The sequence below is a fragment of the Rhamphochromis longiceps genome, linkage group LG20 (genome assembly GCF_057381845.1).
Source record: "Rhamphochromis longiceps isolate RC_006_pf linkage group LG20, R_longiceps_female_GT1.1, whole genome shotgun sequence".
Taxonomy (NCBI): Eukaryota; Metazoa; Chordata; class Actinopteri; order Cichliformes; family Cichlidae; genus Rhamphochromis; species Rhamphochromis longiceps.
In genome coordinates this window covers 26505632-26524055 of record NC_140576.1, presented here as the reverse complement: position 1 = coordinate 26524055, position 18424 = coordinate 26505632, and the positions used below count along the sequence as shown (strand labels likewise).

At 38.9% G+C, this 18424-nt stretch overlaps 2 protein-coding genes across 4 annotated transcripts; one reads left to right on the top strand and one right to left on the bottom strand.

Moving 5' to 3' along the window:
* Positions 1-1130: 1130 nt before the first annotated feature.
* On the bottom strand, positions 1131-15294 carry qars1 (glutaminyl-tRNA synthetase 1). 3 transcript variants are annotated; one of them, XM_085394582.1, is made up of 24 exons: positions 15172-15294; positions 14234-14441; positions 13736-13886; positions 8673-8782; positions 8516-8591; positions 8357-8421; positions 8191-8244; positions 7551-7614; positions 7399-7473; positions 6980-7065; positions 6798-6884; positions 6611-6710; positions 6441-6519; positions 6147-6370; positions 5960-6053; positions 5711-5848; positions 3301-3388; positions 3065-3211; positions 2869-2970; positions 2666-2758; positions 2248-2375; positions 2088-2154; positions 1870-1995; positions 1131-1700 (listed from the first exon to the last, which is right to left on the bottom strand). In XM_085394582.1, exons 2-24 carry the CDS (start codon positions 14342-14344, stop codon positions 1650-1652), a joined length of 2316 nt encoding a protein of 771 aa, XP_085250708.1. In that variant the 5' UTR covers positions 14345-14441; positions 15172-15294; the 3' UTR covers positions 1131-1649. The 3 variants fall into 3 exon arrangements, with proteins under 3 accessions (XP_085250708.1, XP_085250706.1, XP_085250707.1); XM_085394580.1 differs by having other exon boundaries at positions 5960-6052; positions 6131-6370; positions 15172-15292; XM_085394581.1 differs by lacking the exon at positions 15172-15294 and having other exon boundaries at positions 5960-6052; positions 6131-6370; positions 14234-14437.
* Positions 14959-17842, top strand: ogg1 (8-oxoguanine DNA glycosylase). The gene is made up of 7 exons (XM_085394585.1): positions 14959-15092; positions 15187-15551; positions 15677-15856; positions 16743-16921; positions 17012-17159; positions 17250-17299; positions 17377-17842. The coding sequence occupies exons 1-7, from the start codon at positions 14983-14985 to the stop codon at positions 17590-17592; spliced, it is 1248 nt and encodes a 415-aa protein (XP_085250711.1). The 5' UTR covers positions 14959-14982; the 3' UTR covers positions 17593-17842.
* The last annotated feature ends 582 nt before the right edge of the window (positions 17843-18424 follow it).

Genomic DNA, 18424 nt, shown 5'->3' with positions numbered 1-18424 from the left:
GGTATTCAGAGGGCTCTGGGCAACTGAGGGTTAATTCCCACGCACTGCTCTTCAGCATGGTCTGCTGCTCCCACACGGACATTTGTTATGGACCACATCTTCTTAATTGTATGCTTCAGTTTTCTCTTACTAGAAAAGTGGAGGAGAATGAAGGTTGGAGTCTGTACCAATACATAACATCCTTTTACTTTTTATACTACTTTGCTTGGTTAGTGTGTCTTATAGTGAGACAGTGGTCAAAGGCTAGATGGGTTCAAGGTGGTGATGGGATTACATCAGGAATTGGCTCTCTTTATTTGCAGTGATGATGGACAGGTTGACAAATTAGGTCAGGAGTCTCCGTGGACTATGTTTTCAGATGGAAGAAGAATATCCAGGAAGGCGAGAGCTGCAGGTGGCAGGATTGAAGATGCTAAGATCGGGAGTGACCAGGATGGACAAGATTAGAAATGAGCACATAAGAGGGACAACTCGGGTTAAGCAGTTTGGTGATAAAGAGGCAAGGCTGAGATGGTTTGGACATGTGAAGAGGAAGGACATACTGGACAATGGATGCTGAATATGCTTCCCGGCAAGAGGAAAACCTCAGAAGAGGTTCATGGATGTAGTTGTGGTGAACATGCAGAGGGCTGATGTGAAAAGGACAGCTTGGGATAGTGGGAAATGGAGGCTGATGATTTGTTGTGCTGACCTCTTAAGGGAACAGCCAAAAGAAGTTTCTTAGCCATTATTGAGGTTATTGTGTTTACATTAAACTGTCTGCTATAACAGCTAGTGTAGAAAAACTGAAGGCAGCTGTTGTCTTAGTCTTGAGTTTTTGCTGCCATGTTACAACATGACATCAACTGTATAGCAGTTCATTCTTGCTGTTGCTCACAAGCAATATAAAAATGTCTCCAAGGTCCACCATGGGCTCACAGGTTGCACTGCAAGCACCACTAACATGCTTAGTAGGTATCAATAGTGGTCCAGTATTATATTTTTTCTCAATGGTTATTGTTATGTTCCTTCCTTCTTAATAAGCATTCCAGCTAAGAAAAATACTCAATATTAATACTGATAGAACCCCCGACGCGCACGCACACACACAAAACTAAGTATCCCGAACCAGCATGAATACACATGGACGCTGCAGTTTGTAGAATTATTTATTCTTTGCTCCAGTCCAAAGGACACATGTTCAATCTGCCTAGTCTTAAAAAACATGATGCTTTGGCAGCCTCTGAATCTATATATATAAAAAAGTCACGTGTGGCATTTGAGAGCATCACATATGTGTAACACCAGCTTCACATAATATACACAAACAGCCCTTGTTGAACAATGATGAAAGCTTCATCCATTCAAAAAACAAGAGAAAACACTGTAAGTGAATATTATTGTGGCAAGTATAGAAAAAAAAAAAGACTTAATGATTACTGAGCAAATGAGCTAGGTCAAAGTCATGCTGCAGCGCTTTTGTGATGAATAAGATCATAGCTGAGGAATATAATTTTGTTTCGTTTCTGAGTGATAAATCCCTGAAAAAAAATATTCCAGTATCTCATCTGACTCAGTCTGTGCCTTTGCTGATATTACACATTGATGTAATGCAAGCAAATCTGAACATGCATCTCTGAAGCAGGAAGAGTGGCTTAATCTCAAGTCAATCAGATCTTCCCAGGGTCTTCTTTCAGGGTAACTGTTCTGTTGAAGATGAGCTGCAGTGAAAGAAGGAAAAAGGTTTCAGCTCATATTGCATAAATGTTTTTAATCCAGACCAAGACTATCAAAGAATTAACTAAAGTTAATTGAAATAGAAGCTTCCACAAATTTGTACAAACCTCGTTTTAAATAAATAAATAAAAAATAAAAAAAATCTTTCCGTACCTTATCTGCAGTGCTGTCTGAGTCCACGGAGAAGTAGCCGACTCTTTCAAACTGGAATTTATCAAAAACCTTTGCTCTCTTGACTGAGGTGTCCACTAAGGCACTACTGATCACTTGCAGGGAATCCTAAATTTAAAAAAAAATGAAGAAACAAATTAAGAAATCGATGTGACTGCTGACACTTCAAAAGCCTTCTGTTGTAGTTCAGAGATACTCACAGGGTTGATGTCACTCAGGAAGCCATTAGGCACTTCAGATGGATCTTCTGGATGTTTGTGCAAGAAGCTACGGATACAAGGAGATACTTGGTTAGGTGAATTCTCTAGTTATATTATTTGTGAAATGTTTGTGAATGATGGGTAATTGTTTGTGACTTACAGTCTATCATAGAGGCGCACTTCACACACCAGTGGCTCACTGACCCAGTGGATAAAGGCCTTCGGTTTCTCTGCGGTCTCAGAACTGCAGCAGGTCACCTCCAGTTCCACCACTTTGCCCTGAGTGTCCTGAGAAATGGTTCAGAGCAACATGTGTGTCATAAACCAGATAATGAAGTAATAATGACATTTTACTGCCGCAATTGAATATTCTAGAATACAACCTCTTGTTTAATATAACTAGATCATATTTTTATAAAACTATGTCGTTTGACTGGACAGATATATGTAAAACCTTCACAAATATATTGTGATGAAGAAAAGTTTGAAGGGCCTGTTTATGTTTTTACAGGATTAGAGCATGGAAAACACATTTTAATTTTATTTTATATTGTCTACTTGGTGAAACTGAGTCTTACCTTGATGATTTTCTGGACAGAGATGACATACCCAGCATGCCTCAGGCCTACAGGTTGTTCTGGAGTCAGGCGCTTGTAGCCCTTTTCCATGACCTGCCAAAGAAGAGAATAACCTCATAATCGTTGCCCATCTCAAAACCAAAAAGAGCACAAAGAATTGCTGCTTTTTAAAATCATTTATTTGGAGGTTTCTCCTCTCTGACCTCTCTGAAGTCACTTTGTTCAATGAAGACTGTGCGCGTGAAAGGAACCGTGTGGCTGCCCTTAGCTTCGTCGGCAGGGAAGTCCGGGACTCGTACATCTGTCTGAAAGAGAAGACAGAAGGATTATTTTCTCCTAAAATATAATGTGAAAGAATATACTAGGTCAAGCGATTTGTTTTATAAGCAATGTACAAACCTTGAAGTTGTCAGGAAGGTTCGTTATGGTGACTTTGAGTGGTTCTAGCACAGCCATGGTTCGAGGTGCTGTTTCATTCAGCACATCCCTCACACACGCCTCCAGTAAGTGGGGCTCGGTCGTCGTTTGGGAAACTGTGACTCCCACCTGTGAGATGTGTACAGTGTTAGCACAGCACTTATGAATGGGACTTGTTGTGGCATCCAAAAGTTCATCATTGCATTCATTTTGCCTACTCGTGCACAGAAGTTGTTGATCGCTTCTGGGGGAAACCCTCTTCTCCTCAGTGCAGTCAGAGTGAAGAGTCTGGGATCATCCCAGTCTCTGTAATTAGAAACAAATATTTAAGAGTTACTTAACGCAGGCTATGCACAATGAAGACATCACAACAATAGCTGTGGTCAAAAGGCTGCATCAATTCCCTACAATGAAGTAATTAACTAGTTTGTTTTAATAGCTTTTAACATGCTTGGGGAAAACTAAGGTCCTACTCAGATATGGAGTTTAAAACATTGGTGAATCCAGAGAGCTGCTGAAGTCAGCTTTTGTTGGATGTGCTGCTTTCGGATAAATGTCATGTACAGGTTTGTCCCAATATTTTGTCCTGTTATATCAGGGAAAAACTAAGTCTGGAAAAAGTTTTTTTGCATTGCAAGCCTTAGAAATGTTTCTATTTAGAGTGCTACACAATTAAATGATTTTCGAATTATACTAACTGAATACAGTGGGGCTGAATTCTTAATTTGAGTGGTCTATATCTGGTGGAAGCTCTGACGTAAGGGTTTTTACTCTTAAGCCTAAATTATGGTCCTGCAAACGTGTTCGTCTCCGTGCATGTTTCTGTTCAGACAGCGAGCGGAAAGGGTTTTAAACCAACACCAGACCTGCTCCTGTGCAGTCTTCCAAAATCCCCACTGCACATTACTGGACGCAAATGATGTGTCTGCCGAATGCTGATTAGTTTACAAAGCTAGATCAAAAATCAGTACGAAAAGCAGAGACAGCTGCTGCTCAGTTTCACTTCAGCTCTTTGTATGTTATAACTTCTCCATGGACCAACAACAGCCCACAGACTGGTTATACCACATACTTTGTACATCGCCTCCATAGAAAACAGAGCTCTGTGCAGATGGACAGGCCATCCCCAGGCTACGAAACTGCTACCACTGCTGAACCACAAAGTCTGCTTTAGTTTGTCTAAACATTTTGTGCAATACAGCATCTCATGCAACATGTGAGGGGAAAAAAACCAAAACAAAAGCATACAGCTAACTTTTCTGTAAAAGTTTTGATTTCTACAGCTTTTTCAGTTTATCTCAAGGTATCTAATTAAAAGGAAATAGTGCATAAAGCCTTTTATGTTATTCTAACAATGAAATCAGAAGTGACTTTAGAGTTTATCTCTATGACAATTAAGTAAAAGGGCTTTAGTTGAATGGTAACAAAAAACTGGAAATATAAAACACTTTACCAGGTAGGGATACACAGGTAGACATTTAATATGTAGTTATATGCCAGTGTTGACTTTCAACACAAAGTTGATATTATTCTCAAATCTAAAAGACAGACTTTCAGCTACATTTTATGTTAATGACATAAGGCCACTGATTTAAATAACTAAATTAACCTCCTAGGACCTGACGTCCACATGTGTGGACATCACATTTTGGGTTATTTAGACCAAAATACTCAATTTTGCTCTACAAGGGCCTAATATCCACTTTCGAGGACATTATACTGCTACTGTTCTATCAAAATTTTAAACGAATATCCTCATATGTGGCTTTTATTTTTCTTAAAAACAAAGGTAAAATAAATAAATAAATCTGGTAATTCTTTGTTTTTACATTCATCGGGACCCAATATGCCCAAATATCAAAGAGAAATTAAAAATGCATGCCGTGGAAGAGTTCGGGTCTTAGGGGGTTAAATAAATAAAATTGGCTTTATCTATGGATCTCCTTATCCAATTCAGGACTGTGGGGCTGAAGCCTATCCCAGCTATTACTGGCTAAGAGTTTGGGCAAATCCTGGGCAGGTAACGAGCCCTTAATAGTGATTAATAACCAGTATGTTCAGTTTTTTTTGCCATGTTAACATAGCTAACCTTGTGTTTTAGATTCAGCTCTGTGCTTAAAATAAGGTTATTTTAAATTAAATTATGAATAGAAAAATAAAACTGTTGAATCATAAGCATAGTATGTGAATATATGTACAGTCTAATGGTTGAATTCTAGCCTTTTTATTATGATCTATTACAAATTCACATTTATTTTTTATTTTTCCACACTGCTTTGTAAAATATTTTTTATATAATTTCTTTGACATGTGAGGGTCTTTGTTCTTTGATTACAATCCCCTCTAGGGGTCACATACCTTGCTGCAGATTTTTTGTTACCCATGGCCTTTAATCCCTAATGACTTTATGTTTACCAGACTCTGATTAACACTTAAGAGTTGAAACACGTTGGTCTATCTTTTCCTGCCTACACCTAAAAATAAACTTGTTACATTATTTTACAAAGAGATGGAGTGCCTCAGCAGCCCTTAAAAGCAGCATATTTCCTTGCCACTTCTATTAATTTGCATTACAAAGTAAATAATTAAGTCTGAAAAAAAAAATGTCAAAAAGAAATCCTACTTTACCTGACAACGCCCGTCTCGACCAGTTTGATGATTTTCCTCTTGGACACAACAGTGTAGGTGAGGTTCAGCCGCCCATATTCCCACTGCACAGGGCAGTACAGATCCAGAGCGTTACACAGCCAGTAATATGATGAACGCCTGACAGAATCACAAAAAGGTCAACAACAAAAACAGTAATGTCATTCTGTAAGAATCCAGCAAAAGCTAAAATGAACCTAATGAAGATGGGGGGAAAAAAGTCCTGTATACCTGGCTTGAAACTCTTTGGTACACAGTGAGTGTGAAATATTTTCAATGGAGTCACACAGACAGTGAGTGTAGTCATAGGTAGGATAGATGCACCTGCAAAGAAAGATAAAGCAAGTTCACTAGGAATACATTGTTGTGAGAAAAGATGTTGTGGGTTTTTTTTATTTATACCATTCATCTCCTGTCCGATGATGCGGTGTGTATTTTATTCGGTATGCCACAGGATCCATCTTTCCATCCTCCATGACCATCTTCATCCTGAGGGTGGCCTCTCCCTCAGCAAACAGGCCCTTCTTCATCCTCTCAAACAGCACCAGCGACTCTTCGATGGGTCGATCTCTCCACGGTGATTGAGGAACATTATGGCCTTTCAGCTCCTCGCCTTTCTGATGGCACACATACGCGTGACCCCTGAAGGCGGAGAAAAGAAATGAGTCAAACACCATCCGTGCACCAACATCTCCACATATCCTGCACTCACCTGCGAATAAGATCCACAGCAAGGTCATAGAGTTGCTGAAAATTGTCAGAAGCGTGTGTGACGGCATAAGGTTTGTAGCCTGTGTGAGCAAAACAGGGATATGACAATGGCTCCATGAATGTAGAGAATGTGCCCAAGAACATCAAAACATTTATGCACAAAAAACTTACCCAGCCACTCCACCATATCCTTGACGGCAGTGAAGTATTTCTCCTCTTCCTTCTCAGGATTTGTGTCATCATACCTCAGGAAGCAAATTCCATTATTTGCCTATGGGGGAACACAATGTTTAGAGTAAACACCTGCACAAGAGAACATTCAAAAGCTTATATGGTGTTGAAGAAGAAATTAACTTACCTTTGCATAGCCAAAATTAAAGTTGATAGCTTTGGCATGCCCAATGTGAAGGATACCGTTGGGCTCAGGAGGAAAACGGGTACGTATCTAAAGACATGCCGAGACAGGTAAATGGGATCAATGTTTTTTTTTTAACTATGTAAGATTTGTAACAGTTCATTCAAGTCGCGAAAATATTATACCTGTCCACCTGTGAACTCCAGGTGCTTTTTAAGCAAATTCATTGTATTCGGTGTGATCACGTAGCCCTCAGTTGTATAATTTTCTCCTGCGCGGTCAAGAACAAAGAAATAAACATAGTTCAAAGTCACAATAACCAAGTAGACACATTGACAAAAGTCCCCCTTTTCACATGAATGCTAGAAAAGCTGGTGGTGAGGAGTGCTCCATTCTTACATGGGCTCAATCTGACTTTTTAAACCAGGAAACCAGCAAGGGAAAGTCTGTCTAATGTCCGAGCACATTGATACACAAATAAGCATTCCCATACACATAGCTTTGTTGGTTAATTTTTTAAGAAACATTGAGGGCTGCAGTGTGAACAGATTAAGGAAACCTTTTTCAGGTGCAACAAGATCATTTCATTTCTAATTGTCCTCACCTGGTTTATGGAACTTCAGTGCCTCTCCTCTGAGCTGCTCCATTAGTGACTTGCCCTCCCCAGAGACTGCATCACCTAAACAATCAATAAACAGTTTTAAAAAGTACTTCAAGACAAAAGCACCCCTGTCTGTTTTTGACTTTGCTGCTTACCGTTCACCGCCACCTCCTCTTTCTTCACCTTCACGTCATTCTCTGTGACTTTAGCTTTCTGTGCCTGAAAGATGATTATATAATGGTAAATGGTAAATGGCCTGTATTTATATAGCGCTTTACTAGTCCCTAAGGACCCCAAAGCGCTTTACATATCCAGTCATCCACCCATTCACACACAGGTGATGGCAAGCTACATCGTAGCCACAGCCGCCCTGGGGCGCACTGACAGAGGCGAGGCTGCCGGACACTGGCGCCACCGGGCCCTCCGACCACCACCAGTAGGCAACGGGTGAAGTGTCTTGCCCAAGGACACAACGACCGAGACTGTCCAAGCCGGGGCTCGAACCGGCAACCTTCCGATTACAAGGCGAACGCCCAACTCTTGAGCCACGATCGCCCCTATATTAATTACAGACCAAAAAAATCATGCAATGCATTTCTACCTCAGCTCTACACAGAACTTACAAAATTAACTCATTCTGAAGCTTAAACACACTACATATCATTTAGTTGATTGGCTTTTTGTGTGTGTAGATTAACTATCTGCTGGACAATGTTTTACCCCAAGACAGCAAAGAATTTGCATAAAAATGGCTCCAGAAATGTTCAACTTTTTAATAAGATACACCACTTTTACCTTGGGCTTCTTTTCTAGGTCAGCCTCTGTTTTGGGTCCTAAGAGGTGCAGAACCTTTAAGATGAAAGCCAGAGCTTTATTATTTGAAAGAATCCCAGCGACCTTCACTGCAAATACTTAACCACAATGACATTGTAATAACAGAAGGATCTTTTCCCAGACATACCTGCATGTCCACCTCATTCTTGATCACCTTGCCATCAGCCCATTTTAGAGCAGTGCGTGCTTCACCTGCACCAGACACAGAGGCTCAGTGAGAAATTATTTTTGGCTGATAGGCTTCAGCAGCTGCAATAATATTTAACCAAAAGGTGGGAGCTCATACCCATTAGCAGTCCCATGTTGAAGTGGTACCTCTCCTTTAGCAGTTGATCCTTGTGCTTTTTAATCACAGCTTCTACCTACAGTACATTACACAGTTACAGTGCATACCACACCCAGTACAACACGTAAAAAGACACACTTTTGGCTAGAACACTCACTGCTTCCTCAATCTGCTCAGGTGTTATGACTACACCCACTCCACATGCTTCGTCAAACTCCTTCTGGTTGATGGGGTCTTGTGGATGACCCTTCACAAAGTCCAAAGCAGCTACAAAAAAAATATTCAGAAAGTGGTTTATGTAATCTCGGTTTCATATACACGCGCGCGCACACACACACACACACACACGAGTAGTATCTGACAAGTCGAGGAACCCCACGACTGAGTGTATCGGTGCAGCACGGAGAAAGAATGCCTTTGGAATCAAACACATAACTCGTTTTGTGACACTATGATCAGCTGACCTGTGCTGATAATCTGGCATTCACTACTTCTGGTAATTTTTTTCTCAAGTTTCATAGGGTATATTGCTGATTTACCAACACCTAGATACTATAAAACTAGTACAAAACATAAAATTTGGTGAGTGAACATAATCCATTCATCACCTTAAAATAATCATTTAAATAGGCGAAATCACAATGTTTGTGTGTTTGCTGATATTTGAGCAGCTTGAAGAGTTACATTTCAAATTACATGCCACTTAAAAACAGACAAACAAACAAAAATGTTATGATGTTTATGCTTGCTCCTCCTCAGTTGCTTTCTAGATATTAAAATACTGCAACTGCAACTTTACATGTGCACCATGAACGCATCACAAAGACGAGAAGCAATAAGGATATAATGATGATGTAACTGAGCTGTGGGATGTCATTATTTTCTAATTAAGGATCTCAAACCAAACAACCAATTTACAATCAGAATATACCACTCCACATAGTAACAAGGAGAAAAGATAAGTAACTAAAATAAATTAGGCAAAAAAATAATGGATCCTTTTTCAATTAACTCCAATTTCATTCACATTCTTCATATTGAGTTATCATTTTAGACATGTAACACTTTTTAAAACATTTAAATGTATACAATTCTTTAAATTATAATGAAGAGAGTTCCACAGTCGTATACCCCTAACCGTTGGACTCATTCATCTTTGTGTAGTCCTAGCTGCTTAAAATAAAATTTCCTTCTGCTGTCTTCTCCCCCCGAACACATTAAAAATACTCTTTGTAACTTAAAAGGCAAAATATTATTTTTAGCCTTAAACATAATTAATAGTGTCCGTAGTTTCACTAAATCTCCTAATTTTAATAATTTTGATTTTATAAAGAATTTATTTGTATGTTCTCTATATTTAACGTTATGAATCATTCGTAGTGCTTTCTTCTGTAATAAGTTTAGAGGTTTTATAGTATTCTCATATGTATTCCCCCAAACTTTGACACAGTAACTAAAGTATAAGAAAAAAAGTTAAAAATATAAAATGTGCATTGTTTTGTAGTCTAATAAATCTCTTACATTTCCCAAAATATAAATGTTTTTAACCATCTTCCTTTCTAATATACTAAATATGTGATTTCCACGTCAAATTTTCATCTACTATTACACCCAAAAAGCGAAATTCAGTAACTCTTTCAATCAATTCTCCATTAATGGACATAATGACTTCTTCCTCCTTTACACAATTGCCAAATAACATGAATTTCGTTTTTGTCAGATTCAAAGATAATTTATTTATATCAAACCATTTTTTTTAATCTTAACATCTCAGAAATCATAATTTCAACCAAATCTTTCAAATTCTCTCCAGAGCAATAACAATTTGTGTCATCTGCAAATAAAATAAAATTTAACCTTTTTGATACATCACAGATATCATTAATATATAAATTAAAAAGTTTAGGTCCCAAAATAGAACCTTGAGGAACGCCACATACAATCTTCAATCTTTCAGAGGTATTGCCGAGATAATGTACATATTTTCTAAATAACTCCTTAACCAATTCAATGCCACTGATCTCACACCATAATTATACAATTTAGAAATCAAAATAGAATGTTGTAACGTGTCAAAAGCTCTTTTTAAATCAACGAATACCCCAACTGTGTATTTATTATTATGGGTTGCAGATGAAATATCGTCAATGATGCTAATGCCGTTGATCTATTTTTACGAAATCCAAATGGATTTTCATTTATTAGTTGATTTTTTTTCAATAAAACTATCAAGTCTTTGCGCAAAACGTTTTTCAAGCACTTTTGAAAACTGTGACAAAAGAGACACTGGCCTATAGTTGTTAAAACTATGCTTATCTCCTGATTTATATAAGGGTATCACTTTTGCCACTTACGATCAGGAAATACTCCTGATTGTAACGAGAGATTAAAAATAAAGCAAAGAGGAATACTTATACAGTCTAAAGTCTTTTTAATTATAACCATGTCTATACCATCACAGTCAGTAGATTTTTTATTTTTAAAGTTTTCTACAATTGCTACTATTTCTTTTATGGTAATATCAGCTAAGAATAAGGAATTAACCACTCTACTTTCTCCTTTCCAGACTTCCTCATAGTCTGGGTCGTCATATTTTCTAATTAAATTTGCTAAAGTAGGCCCAACATTTACAAAAAAGGAACTGAATTCGTTTGCTACTTCAATCTTGTCATCGACAACTTGATTATTCTTAATGAAATAAATAGGCCGATCTGAGGGTGTGTTCTTGTTACCCAATACTTCTTTAAAAATATTCCAAATGCCCTTAATATTATTCTCGTTTTCCTGAAAAAGTTTATTATAATAGTCTTTCTTGGCTTTCCTCAATATTAATACCAACTTATTTTTATAAGTATTTATATCACCTCCTGCAACCACTTTTCTGAGTATACGCACTTCTTTTGCGGTTCGGACTCTTTCTGGCATTTCTTTGGAGGTGGAGGACCACCAAAGAGAACTAATGGAGTGAGAGATTCCCACCATGCAAGCTCCTTTAATTGCTTAAAGGAGCTTGCTTCTTTGACATCTTTAAGAGTTCTAATCAAATGTCTGTCCTCCTCCAGAAAATCTTATGTACGCAAACTGGCGTTGCAACTTCTTATCTGGTGCGCGTCTTTTATTTTGACAGCGAATGTGCACCTGCAGACCACTTATGTGCACCCCTGTATATAGTTTAATCCCACACACACACACACACACACACACACACACACACACACACACACACACACACACACACACACACACACACACATATACAGGGAGTGCAGAATTATTAGGCAAATGAGTATTTTGTCCACATCATCCTCTTCATGCATGTTGTCTTACTCCAAGCTGTATAGGCTCAAAAGCCTACTACCAATTAAGCATATTAGGTGATGTGCATCTCTGTAATGAGAAGGGGTGTGGTCTAATGACATCAACACCCTATATCAGGTGTGCATAATTATTAGGCAACTTCCTTTCCTTTGGCAAAATGGGTCAAAAGAAGGACTTGCCTTCTTCTTAGTTCTATTTACAAAGTATAAATCGTACCCTTTGATACAAAAATGACAACCCCTATTCTCATCTAACCATGTTTCAGACAGAGAAATTATTTGGAACTTGCCTCAAACTATACAGAAAATCTTCAATCGAAGCAAAACTTCTATAAAGACCTCTGCAATTAATATGAATTAATGAAAATGTATTAGCTATTTCAACCTTATCCCTGAATTGCTCCTCTGTATAATCTTTACATGTGACATTAATTGTATTAAGCACATTCCTTTCAGGGTCAATACCTGCTTCAAAATCATATGGTTTATGATCTGAGTCATCGAGCATTATGCATAATTATTCTAAGAATATCTATTTGACCTCAAAAAAGAAAGGGATCCTTAACAATCGCACATTTATTTATCGACATATTTTAAAGTCCGTTGATCTTATCTTCTTCCATGTCCAATTTACAACTTCCTTTTGTCCTTTTCCACCCGAAGTAGCATCTGTTCTTGTAAAGGATGAACTAATTGTTTTTAAGCTCATAGTCATGATTGGTCGTAACCGTCTGCCTATCTTGGTAATGTTATCTCGTATAAATGTCCAATTCCCCAAGATCCTTAATCGTTATAACCTTGGCTTCTACTGGTGTTCCATTAAGTTTAATCATCACTTTACAGTTCCTGGTCCAGGTTGCTTGAATCTTTGTCTCCTTCCGTAATATGCGAGCTTGTCTAGCAATATCTGCATTTCTTTTTATAAGATGTTCATTCAAATATACTCCGCTTCCTCTCAAAAGGCTGGACTGCCTCAGCAAGTCAACTTTGTGTTTACGGTTTACAAATCTCACTACAATTGCTGGAGGAGCATTAGTGTGCCTCCTAGGAAGGGTATAGCATGCAGATATATTATTACTATGCAGGGGAAGTTTTTTATTCGAAAAGAATTCCACAACCTCCCGTTCCAACGACTGTAGCTCCTCCGTCGAGGGCTCGTCTTCTCCTCTTTTTGCACCGGTCCCAGACTCGGTGACTCTCGCATAACTCCTGTGTTTAGTTTCCAGACCCGTAATAATCACTTCCTCAAGTCGAGCCTGCTGTTCTAGATCGTCCACCTTCCTTTCCAAAAACTGGATTGTCTTGTCTTTCTCCTTAATTGGGTTTTTTAGTTCTTTGATTTGGTCCATCATCGACATTAGTATTCCTTGTTGCTTTCAGAGTATTTTTTCCTGAGCACTTTATATTTATTTCACAAATATTGTGCTTAAAAAGAATTTGTGAAAAAAATTTGCAGTAATTTGACTCAGATCATAATATAATTGGAGCACAAATTATGTTTAAAATATTTTTGGAAAACTTTGCTGGTTAAAACTGGGTCCACAACAGACCTTCTTTCAGTCGCTCTCTTTAGGGGTCACCACAACAGATCATCTACTTCCATCTCACCCGATCCCTAGCATCCTCTTCTATCACACCAACCCTCTGGATGTCCTCCTTCACTACATCTATGGATCTTCTCTGTTCCTGGCAGCTCCTCTGCTCACTGCACACTCAACCTGACCTGCTCTTCTGATATACTTATTTCTAAACCAAATTATCACATCATCTTGAAGTTTGCCACCCCCAGCTCGACCTCTTGTTATCTTTGTGAGTACCATAACTTCCAAACAGCAGGTCTCACTAGTATCTTGTAGACATTCACTTTCACTTTTGCTTGACTTCCAAAACTTTGATAATTTACCTGCAAGCTGTAGTTCTGTGCAGATCTTACGCTGAGCTATACTTTCTGAAAGAAATGCCAGGCGTTTGGTGTCTTTAAGGCGAGATGCCATACTGTACAGCAATGTACCCATGGCTTTGTCCACTCCTGAGGCCCCATGGACACGTTGGGCCTATTGAAAACAGAGAGGAAATTTAAGAATTATTAAGAATTTGTTAAAGACAAATAAGGAAATTGCTAATAATCACTACTTTCCTTATCTTGACCCTGGGGGCCTAATAAAGATAAAATAATGGATGGTTTACTACCAACTAAAGAAATATGAAAGTAAAAGTGTAACTATGGCGTAATGTACACAAAAGTTACAAGAAGGTCAGGGTAGGTCTATCTAAAACTATAACCAGTGTAGCATAAATAAATGAGAAGTTTGTATACAGCTGAGCTGTACAGTCAAGTGTCAGTCGTTTTCACAGCTGTGCATTCAGGTAGTTGAGTTACCCCATAAGCGTTAGGACCAACCTGAGTAATTGCCTCCTTCAGGGAAGAACTCAGCGAGTCATTCTTCAGAGTTTCTTTCGCTTTCTGCTCGCTGAGTCCAATGGACGTGAAAAGTGTCAGCGTATCTGCCATTATCCCGCCGAATTCACCGGTTAAAATCGGAACAGCACAGACACACCACCGCCACACACGACTTTGCTTCCTAAAGAGAGACCAGAGACCACTTCCTCTGGAAAGAAAAAAAACGTGAAGTACAAAGAATATTAGCCAATAGAACTCTGCGGGTTTGGATCTCACTGACCAATCGTGAAGGAGATTTACTAAGATTACCGCCTACTACGATCGTAAGAACCAATCAGGATTTGTGTTGACACCAGTGAGGGACGGGTTACCGGAATCTGGGTGATGTTGCATCAGATTTTAGTAATTCCTGACAATATGAATTTTTGAGGATCATTACTTGTTATCTATACTAGATAATATTTTAAACAATTATTACGGAAAATTTATACTTTTCACAACTTTTCATATAAAATAATTGCGCCTTTCCGACTCAGTGTAAGGTCTTTGTCGTCCATCATAATCTATGCCAAAACATCTCCGTGAAAGTTATTTACTGGAATGCCGCGTAGCTTCCTGGAAAATACTTCTGTATTTATTATTGTAACCTACCATACACGCCGGATTACACTACTATGCGTTTAAAAAGACTTTACTTTACTGTAAAGTTTGTTATTAATCACTAAACAGAAACTGTAAACATCAGAATTATGGCCAAACATGCGGTGCTGTCATCTGGATCAAAAATGTGGAGGTCTATGTCTTGTTCGAAGTCCGAATTGCGTCTCGATCTCACTCTTGCGTGTGGACAATCCTTCCGGTAAGATGGTCAAAATCACGTCCAGCCTTTAAACATCAAATGCAAGTTGAAGCGGTTTAAAGTCTTTGAATTAACTCACATCTCATTCCCGCAGATGGAGGGAAACAACAGAAGGACACTGGACCGGTGTGATGGGAGGGCGTGTTTGGACTCTGACCCAAACAGATGAGACTCTTTGGTACCACGTGTACAACAACCAGGACAAGCAGAAGGAGGGAAGTGACAGGAAGAGAAGAGTTGGTGTTTCTGTCTTGGACAAAAATACAGCAGAGAAGAGATTCAAATGTGCTCCAGAGAAGGAAGAAGATGAGCCTTTGGCTGTTTCTTCAGTACAGAATAGAGAGCTGGACGAAGAGATGCTGAGAGATTACTTCCAGCTGGATGTGAGGATGGGGGACCTGCACAAGGAGTGGGGAGCAGCAGATTGTCACTTCAAACACATTGCAGAGGTCTTCAAAGGTCAGTGTGTGAGTTTGTGTTTGCACAGCCTTGCTACTACATATCACTTATTACACAGTAAGGTGTTACTGCTATGTTTTATCAAATTTCATAAATACTTTTTTGTGGGGGGGGGTTTCCTGCAGGTGTGCGAATGCTGCGCCAGGACCCCACAGAATGCCTGTTTTCCTTCATTTGCACTTCCAACAACCACATCTCTCGGATTCAGGGCATGGTGGACAGACTGTGTCAGGCTCTGGGCTCACCCCTGTGCCAGCTTGATCAGACCTCATACCACGACTTTCCTTCCCTGTCTGCGCTTGCAGGTGCTTGAAAAGTTTTGCCACAGAACTTAAATCTATGTTTGTAATCTTATCAAAACCTTTACTGTCAGATGAAGACGATACTGAGAGTCTGAAGATATTCATCCCACTAGTTTTTTTTATTAACATTAACTGACTCATCTATTTTTATATTAATTTTGTTGGCATTTGCCTTTAATGATAGTAGAAACAGATAGGAAAGTGGAGAGAGAAAGGAAGACATAAAGCAAAGGGCCTCAGGTCGGGCTGCTGATTTCTGGCCATATGACTTATGGTCACCTGCTCACTAAACCAGCACCCAGTGTACATCTTTAACGACTTTAAAAACAAGAATCAGGTGGACAAGTTTGAATTTAACTGTGTTCAAGTTTCAGCTGTTGATTTGAGATGAAGTTGAAGAATTTGGAGGTAGTCCTCCTCCATATTAGTCCATCCACTTTGTGCAATGTACCAGTATCATTTGCTGCAAAACAGACCCAGAGCATCATGCTGCCACCACCACGCTTGACAGCTTGTACAGTGTTTTTAGGTATGAAAATCTCACCTTTACTCGTTCAAACATAGCTACTGTCATTGTGGCCAAAAAGCTCAATCCTCATCTCAACGGACTATAAAACCTTTCCTGCAGATAGCAGTTGGTTTGTCCATGTGAGCTGCAAATTTCTGAATGTCCTAGCCAATTTCTTCTCATCCGAGGGTGACAGTTTGGGTATTCTTCCAGGCCTTATAGTAATAGAAAAGTAAATAGTGTTTCCACATCTGTAAAAAGAACAGTTCAAAGAAATCCTTAAAAGCCCCAAATTACCACGATATTCATGCCCATGATGAGTTTGTGAAAACTTCTGACCACAACTATGTTCTATGTTGTTTCATTTACTGTTCTTATCAGACAGCAGCATAGAGGCACGTCTTAGGGATCTTGGTTTTGGATACAGGGCTCGGTTTATCCAGCAGAGTGCGAAGCAGATTCTGGACAACCATGGGCCTCAGTGGCTTGAAGGTTTACGCAGCATCCCATATCTAGAAGCCCGTGATGCTCTTCGCACTCTTCCTGGCGTTGGTACAAAGGTACAGCAGATATTTTTGGGGGGAGAAAAGGCAAAAAAAAATGTGATGTTAACTGCTAACATACAATCAAGGCTTTGTGTCATATTTTAGGTGGCAGACTGTGTATGTCTGATGTCCCTGGATAAGCCAGAGGCTGTACCTGTTGACACACATGTGTGGCAGATTGCTAAACGTGACTATAAATACGCTGCCAACAATGGACAGAAGAGTATCACAGAGAAACTAAACAGAGATATTGGTCAGTATTCACATACCTGTTTAATGGTATGGTTTAAGCCCTGGTTTTAAACACTGGTAATAAAATGTTCAATCTAATATTTCTACACAGGAGATTTTTTTCGAAAGCTGTGGGGACCCTACGCTGGCTGGGCGCAGTCTGTGAGTGTCAATTTCTGCAAACTGTCTGTCTCTTATAGCAGGTCCCCTGTAACCACAGAGTGTCTCTCTTGCTTCAGGTTTTGTTTTGTTCAGACCTCAAGAAGTTCCAAAGCCTCAAAGAGATGGCACATCTAAAGCAACCAGTGAAAGATGAAGATGGTGAAGAGGAAAAAATGCCATGCAAAAAGACTAAAGTAAAAACTGAATGTACAGGAACCGTGGGGAACTTGAAAGCCAAGCCAGCATGTCACAAGAAAGCAAAGATTTCTGTTAAGAAAGAGCCGGTAATGTGAGGTAAACACATTACCGGCTTTGTAGCCTGAGATTCAAATCAGGCTACAAAACCACACATTTGCACACACTGTGCTTGTTCAGCATCATGTGACGTGAAATGAAATGTGGAGATGATTTATCTTTCAGAAACACGACAGAAAATGGATCATTATCTCTTTCTCTGGGTTTTTATATAATTGTGTTGTAGCATCACTTCACTGTAACAAACAGAGCACACTAATGATTTTTTTACAATAAAAAAATAAGTACCTCGCACTCTTTTTCTTCTCTGTAAAATGTTGATACCAGCAGAATCACAGCCATCATACATACAAGTGTGAATAAATTTCACACTACATTTTTAGGCAATAATTTACCAAAAAACATGCTGGATATAGAAATATGATACAAATTAAAACTAATATATGCAAATTCATACTTAATTTATATATTTTTCAAAATTTCATCAGAAGTTTGAATTTTCTGGCTTTTGCTTCATGGTTCAATTCTGAAAATACTAAAGTCATCATGAGCATATTGGCATTTAGTTTTGCTAAAACGTTGTCAGAAGAGGGCCCCTAGATGGCAGTACACAATGGAAGATGGTGCTCTCCAAGACATCATATGGTGGGGAATTCAGTTTTAGACAGTGTTTTAAAATCTGAGAACAAATTGCACTTTCTTCCTGGGTGAATACTTTCTCTCAGGCCGCCTGGCTCTTGTTACAATAAGTACTAATGCGTCACGGCAATTGCGTGCACGCTGGAAAAGGTCACAGCATGGCAAAGTGGTGCTGTGTTTCTTTAAAATGCATTCCTTACACCAAAATAATATTTTTGTCTGTTAGATCAT

Coding starts and splice junctions, on each gene's coding strand:
- ogg1 (XM_085394585.1), top strand. CDS start 14,983: ATGGCCAAACATGCGGTGCTGTCATCTGGATCAAAAATGTGGAGGTCT. Junction 15,093..15,186: donor GCGTGTGGACAATCCTTCCG/GTAAGATGGTCA, acceptor TCATTCCCGCAG/ATGGAGGGAAACAACAGAAG. Junction 17,160..17,249: donor GAAACTAAACAGAGATATTG/GTCAGTATTCAC, acceptor ATTTCTACACAG/GAGATTTTTTTCGAAAGCTG.
- qars1 (XM_085394580.1), bottom strand. CDS start 14,344: ATGGCAGATACGCTGACACTTTTCACGTCCATTGGACTCAGCGAGCAG. Junction 7,474..7,550: donor AGAGGAGGTGGCGGTGAACG/GTAAGCAGCAAA, acceptor TTGATTGTTTAG/GTGATGCAGTCTCTGGGGAG. Junction 7,066..7,398: donor ACTGAAGTTCCATAAACCAG/GTGAGGACAATT, acceptor TTGACCGCGCAG/GAGAAAATTATACAACTGAG.